A 7,500-nucleotide genomic window follows, 5' to 3' on the forward strand; every position below is an offset into this window, starting at 1 on the left:
CTAACTAAAAAAGAAACTTAAACGTAACTGTAGCCTGATTATGTGCATTTTAAAATGTAGTTTACTTTAATTACAAGTCCTTGATTACGAGTAATTATAAAATAACAATTGCAAAAATAGTAATTATACAAATATTGAAGGACATGAAATTCACAGCAATATCATCAAATAATTCGTCTAATAATACTAGAATCACAGATTTAAGTATTAATGTAATAAAACCAATATAAACATTAAAAATGAGAATAATCAATGAACTATTAACATTTTGCTGTGATTGTGTAAATATGTAATCCAAAAAAGTAACTAACTAAAAAAGTAACTAAAAGTAACTGTAGTCTGATTACTTGTATTTTAAAATGTAGTTTATTTTAGTGACACAAACTTAGCGCACGCTAAAATATACAGTCTACAAAAAAGGTAATGGAAGCAAAACAGTTACCGTAGTTTAGTTGAACTTTATTGTACTATTTAACAATATTCTCACATTATTTTTGTAATCAGTCTTCTCCCATAAATCCACCAAAGTCCTCATCTTCTCAATAACCACTCAATAACCACTCTGAAACAAGAATTAGGGACATGTGTATATAAACGGCAGGTTTATAAACGAATATAAACTAGTAAAAAATTAGCAGAATCAATGAACTATGAGGATTTAACTGCGATTTGTGTAAATATGTAATGCAAAAAAGTACTGTAACTAAAAAAAGTAACTTAAACTAAAAAGTTACTTTAGTCTGATTGTGTATTTTAAAATGTAGTTTACTTTAGTCACACTTTATTTTTGTAATCTGATTGCGAGTAATTATGAAATAACAATTACTAAAATTGTAATTGTACAAATATTGATGAAATTCACAGCAACATCATTAAAACTTTTGTCTAATAAACACTAGAAGTACGGATGACAGTATTAATGTCATAAAACTCCTCTAGGACTTAAAAAAACACGAATAACATAGGCAAGTGGTAGGTTTATTATAAGCAAATATAAATGTTATTGAGAAGAGTCAATTAACTATGAACATTTTACTGTGTGTAAATATGTAATTGTGTAAATATGTAATCTATAATGTAACTGAAGCTAAAAAGTAACAAAGTAACTAAAAAGTTATCTAATCTGATTACGTGTATTTTCAAAAGTAGTTTACTTTAGTCACTCGTACTTGATTTTTGTAATCCGATTACGAATTAACAATTACAAAAATTGTAATTGTACAAATATTGATGAAATTTACAGCAGTATCATCAGATTTTTCAGCTAATAAACACTAGAAGTGCAGGTGGCAGTATTAATGTCATATAACCACTCTCTGAAACAAGAATCACGGGCCTATATATAAACAGCAGGTTTATTATAAACAATTATAAACTTTAAAAATGACTATAATCAATGAATTGTGAACATTTTACTGCCATTGTGTAAATAATGTAATCCATAAAAAATAACTAATTAAAAGTAACTGTAATCTGATTATGTGTATGTTAAAAAGTAGTTTATTTTAGTTACAAGTACTTGATTTTTGTAATCTAATTGCAAGTAATTACAAAACAATTACAAAAATTGTATTTGTACAAATATTGAAAATTTACAGCAAATTCATCAGATTTTTTTTAATCTAATAAGCACTAGAAGCACAGATGACAGTGTTAATGTCATATAACAGCTCTCCGAAACAAGAATCACGAACGTATACAAGCAGCAGGTTTATTATAAGCAAATATAAACTTTAAAAATGAGGAAAATCAATAGAATTGTAAACATTTTACTGCCATTGTATAAATATGTAATTCAAAAAAGTAACTGTAACTAAAAAGTAACTCTATTCTGTGTATTTTAAAAAGTAGTTTATTTTAGTTACACGTGCTTGATTTTTGATTAGTGTCATATAACCACTCTCCGAAACAAGAATCAGGGACATGTAAAAAAGCAGCAGGTTTATTATGAACAATTGAAAATTGAAGAGAATCAATGAATTGTGAACATTTTACTGCCGTTGTGTAAACATGTAACCAGAAAAATTTTACTAACTAAAGTAACAGTAACTAAAATAACTAAAAAAGTAACTGTAACTAAAGTAACTAAAAAGTAACTAACTAAAGTAATAAAAAAAACTAACTAAAAAGTAACTAACTAAACTAAAAAGTAACTCTAACTAAAGTAACTAAAAAGTAACTGTAATCTGATTACATGTATTTTAAAAAGTAGTTTATCACAAGTACTTCATTTTTGTAATCTGATTGCGAGTAATTACGAAAAAACAATTCCAAAAATAATTTATAGTAATTATACAAATATTGAAGGACCTGAAATTCACGGCAATATCATCAAATAATTCATCTAAAAACACTAGAAGCACAGATGACAGTAATATTGTCGTATAACCCACAATCAGCAGGTTTATTATAAACAAATATAAACATTAAAAATGAGGAGAAATAATGAACTGTGAACAATTTACTGCCATTTGTGTAAATATGTAATCCACAAAAAAGTAACTAAATATAAAAAAGTAACTAATCAGATTACATGCATTTTAAAAAGTAGTTTATTTTAGTTACACATACTTTATTTTTGATTAGTGTCATATAACCACTCTCCGAAACGAGTTAGGGACATGTAAATAAGCAGGACGGTTATTATAAACAAATACAAGCATTAAAAATTTGCAAAATCAAAGAACTATGAACATTTTCCTGCCATTGTGTAAATATGTAATCCAAAAAAGTAACTGTAACTAAAAAAAGTAACTGAAAAGTGACTGTAGTCTGATTGCATGCATTTAAAGTATCTTATTTTAGTTACACGTACTTGATTTTTGTAATCTGATTGCGTAATCCAGATATCATCTAATCCAGCTCATCTGAAGATAAATTGCGTGTGATCTTCATCCGTCTCTGTTCGTCTGCGCTTTTATTACAGATCTCTCAGCTTGACATTTCAATCTTTAAAAGCTCAAGGTTATTTTCCAGAATTTCATCACACTCATTATTAAACCCATGATGCATTTCACCCCGATGTCCTTCAATTACTCCGAGGAAAGGCTTGAAATATCAGGAGGTCAAGGTGACTGTAATTACGAGCGCCGCTAAAATGATAAAAGTTTAAGAGTCAAAACACATCAGCCGGCGAACAAACAAAACCCTACTGATTCACTGGATATTACACAACCCTGCGCTCACAAAAATAATCAAAATACTGTTATTACTGAGTCTGATGAGTACAGAAATATCAATAATACATATATATCTGTGTGTGTTTGTGTGTGTGTCTCTGCAGGAGCTGGAGGAGGACTCATCAGTAACTTTGAGCAGCTCGTTCGTGGCGTCTGGAAGCCGGAAACGAATGAACTTCTCAAGATGTCTTAGTAAGATTCAGAAATGTATATAATTCCCTAATCTCTGAAGGGAAACACCCTTTTTAGTGGTTCGAAAGACGTATGGCAGACTGTTTCCGCGTCAAAGCCGCTACTCGAATTAAGAAAATATTTGTTTATGGCCACTTATTAGTCCTATCACACATTAAAGTTAATTTTAAATAACGTCATGGTGTAGACATCAGTCTCTGGACATGCTGCATCACAGACACCAATATTGTACCAGTTTATAAAAAATGTCGTCACTTTCTGGCCATCTGATATTAGGCAATGATATATTAGATTAGATTAGATTCAACTTTATTATCATTACACAAGTACAAGTACAACGAAATGCAGTTTGGGTCTAACCAGCAGTGCAATAGCAGCAAGTGCAGGATACAGGTATAAGTTATAAAGTGCAGTTATAGAAAAACCATGGTGATATTTACAGATGGATGTACTATCAACATTATATACAGGTTGTAATAGCTATGACCAGATTTACAATAAATGAATATATGTACAGGATGCTATTAGTAATCAGAAGTGTGTAGATAGATAAACATAATTACAAATGTCCATGTGCAGTGGGTATGTACAGTTCAGATAAGTGAATCAGTGCAATGAATATGTGCAAACTTTAAATGTGCAAATGTTAAATAGTGCAGTGATTGTGAGGAGTATAAGTTAGAGGAGTGTGGGGGGGTATTGGGGGGGCAAAAGAGTCAGTGAGGGGCAGAGTTTAAAAGGGAGATAGCTCTGGGGAAAGAGCTGTTCCTCAAGCAGGTCGCACACCAGAAGCGCCGCGCAGCGCCATACATTTCAGAATTCTTAACAGGTTTCTATCAGGCTACACACCGAAGTCGCGAGTGTCGGTGGCGCCCAGCCACGTCTCAGGACACTGTTAATTTTTCTGCCGCACCACAGAGCGCCATCTGAGTAGTTTCATGTTAAATATCATGCAAATGTGCGCGTCTGGTGTGTGATACTTTTAACTGTCATGTGCGCACCGTGTCGTCGCGTCGAGCGGCGCTTCTGGTGTGCGACCTGCTTCAGTCTGCTGGTTTTTGTCCGGGCGAGCCTGAATCGCCTGCCGGAAGGTAGGAGAGTAAACCGGCTTTTGAGCAGGGTGAGAGGAGTCCTTAAGAATACTGCGTGCTCGGCTCAGACAGTGTCTCTTTTGGATGTCGTCTATGGCTGGCAGTGTAGTCCCTGTGATGCGTTGGGCAGTTTTCACCACCCGCTGCAGTGCCTTACGCTCAGCAACAGAGCAGCTTCTATACCAGACTGTGACGCAGTTGGTCAGGATGCTTTCTATTGTGCAGCGGTAGAAGCTGGTTCTTCAGCTGTCTTGGTTATATATATATATATATATATATATATATATATATATATATATATATATATATATATATATATATATATATATATATGAAGAGTTCAGAATCAAAACCCTCTGAAGCATCAGACCTCTTTTCTTGTTAATGAGCATTTTCTATCAGGCTCCTATGATTAGGTTTAGAAGTTTTATTTTATAAATAAAGAACAGGTTATTATCTAGTTAATAAAATAACTTTTTTCATAAGTGTCACTTGGTTTTTTTAACAAATTAGATTTTCTTTTGAGTTGAAACCAGCTAAATCCACATCTGCTTTTTTTGCAAAAACCTCTAAATCCACAATTGGGACAAGACATTGTATTTAGTTGAAAAATTACTAAAGATGTAATTAGAAATTATTTTACCAAACATAAAACACATTCACAAACCACCTAAAACTAACAATACAGAAATCTGTCAAGTAGGCGGCGGTTCATTCCGCTGTGGTAACCCCTGATAAACCAGGGACAAAGCAGAAAGAAAATGAATGAATGAATGAAATCTGTCAAGTAAGTTCATTAATTAATAACATTAAAACTGACATTACTGTATTTTCTGCACTATATGGCGCACCGGATTATAAGACGCAGTCTCAATTACGGAGTCTATTTCTGTACTTAACCCATACATAAGGCGCACAGTATTATAAGGTGCACGCTAAAACATACAGTCTACAAAAAAGGTAATGGAAGCAAAACAGTGACCGTAGTTTAGTTGAACTTTGTTGTGCTATTTAACAATACACTCACATTATTTTTGTAATCAGTCTTCTCCCACAAATCCACTTCATCTTCTGTGTCTGAATTGAAGAGCTGGGCAGTTTCGCCATCAAACATGCCGTGTTCTCTCTCATCATTGTCGGAGTCAGTCTCGTTGCCGGGTGGTTGTTCAGCAATGAGACCGGCTTTCACGAAAGCTCGGACAACAGTTAAAGCAGATACCTTAGCCCAGGCATCCACAATCCATTCACATATGGTGGCGTAACACGCCCTGGTAGGCAGCGCCGGGCGAGTAAATGTGTTCGCTGCTCCAACGCCGCTCGCAACTTCACTTTGAACACCCTGTTTACACCAATATCCAGCAGTTGGAGTTCTTTTGTTAGTCCTCCTGGAATGACAGCAAGCTCCGTATTCATTTGCTTCTCTTGGTTTTTCACAGTAGTGGTGAGATGTGCGCGCATGGAGTCGTAGATCAACTGGGTCACACAACAACATATTTACAGATTTTGGAACTCAGTGCACACATAAGGCGCACCGGATTATCAGGCGCAACGCCGTTTTTTGACAATTTTAAGCTTTCATGTGCGCCTTATAGTGCGGAAAATACGGTAATTAAATCTTAATCTGTTGTCATTTCTGATATTTGGGATTTAGATTTAATGAAAGTAGAGCAATGTAAACATTGTAAACTCAGCTTGATTTAAATAATGTAGTTTAAACATTGTGAAAAATCAACATCTGTGCATTGTCCATTAATATATGTGTGTTTATCAGATGAATAGGTGATATGAAGTCATATATAATAATGTGTAGTTTTATATTTATCTGTTTAATATTAGCTTACATTAGCAGATCAATCACAAGGTGGCTCTACTGGGCAAAAAGGGGACGCCTCTCAGACACTTTCAGAAGCTGTCATTCAGTCATCCTCACTGTACTCAAGGTCTTGGTCTCTTGTTTATCCTCATAGCATCCACACGGGATATAAGAGCAGCATCTTAACTCTTTTGTAAAGCGCAGCTGATGTTTAATGTATAGTAAATCAGACTCATTCAAAGTAGCGTCGCTGCTCAAATACTCGTTATGAATGCATGCTACACTTCTGACTGTACCGTGTGTTTTCCTCTGATAATGCTCAGAGTTTTGAGGTAAGGGATGTTTTCATTTGCCATCCACTGACAGTCAGACAGGCTCATCCAGTTCATCAAACTCTGTCTTTTCAAATCGAAAGCAGAATAAAGCGGTCTCCTCATAAAGTCGGCGTATCAGTGCTGCTACATTAAACACATGTGATTCGATTCCTGCCTTCTGATTGGTTCTCGGTATATAGCGGCTTTTGCTGTCAAAGGCGAGAGGCGTTTAGCGGCTTTTGTCAACAAACGGTTAATTCTGAATGCGCTAACGCTGGGATTTAGATGATCTGAAGCAAATCTATTTGCTGATGGTGTACTATGTGCCTAAAGCATTCACTCAATGTCATTCACTCATATTTGGTGGAAGTGGAGTTTAGCAGCTTTTGCAGCTGATCTCTTCATATATACAGTTAAAGTCAGAATTATTTGCCCCCCTTTGAATTTTTTTTCTTTAAATAATAATGTTTAATAGATTCAGGAATTTTAAACTTAAAAAATGAAATCTTCTCTATGAAATGTTGTGCTTTCTGCCTTTGTTTTCTGTGTTTGCTCATCACTACACCCGTGCACAGCGCTAAAGTCCAGCATCTTCACACTGACTTTAGTCTTGACTAGTGCGGTTGAATGACTTTTGTCCTGGGAGCACTGTACAAATATGGCGGCGCTTTTGACGCATGCTCAGGGTCCCTATGCGAGATCTAGTGTGTAAATCTATGTTAAGTATGACTGTTTGTTTGTTTGTGTGACTGTCTTTGTACATGTTTGTTAATGACTGTGAATGTGGTTTGTGTGTTGGAGACTCCTCTTGAGCTCAGTGTTGGTGAGTGTGTTTGAGGTCAGCAGTGTGTGTGTGTGTGTCTCTCTGCATCTGCTGAAGTCTCTCTCTCTGTCACTGTAATAGCGTTTTC

At 34.8% G+C, this 7,500-nt stretch overlaps 1 protein-coding gene across 1 annotated transcript in view; it reads left to right on the forward strand.

Annotated features, from left to right (window-relative positions):
- The window catches only part of tmem38b (transmembrane protein 38B), a 31,820-nt gene that overhangs the window by 18,470 nt on the left and 5,850 nt on the right, over nt 1-7,500 (forward strand). Inside the window, exon 4 of the mRNA XM_056446807.1 lies at nt 3,284-3,371. Within this exon, the coding sequence (XP_056302782.1) occupies nt 3,284-3,371 (88 nt within the window). The remainder of the gene's footprint in view (nt 1-3,283; nt 3,372-7,500) is intronic.

This window comes from Danio aesculapii, chromosome 21 (genome assembly GCF_903798145.1).
Source record: "Danio aesculapii chromosome 21, fDanAes4.1, whole genome shotgun sequence".
Taxonomy (NCBI): domain Eukaryota; kingdom Metazoa; phylum Chordata; class Actinopteri; order Cypriniformes; family Danionidae; genus Danio; species Danio aesculapii.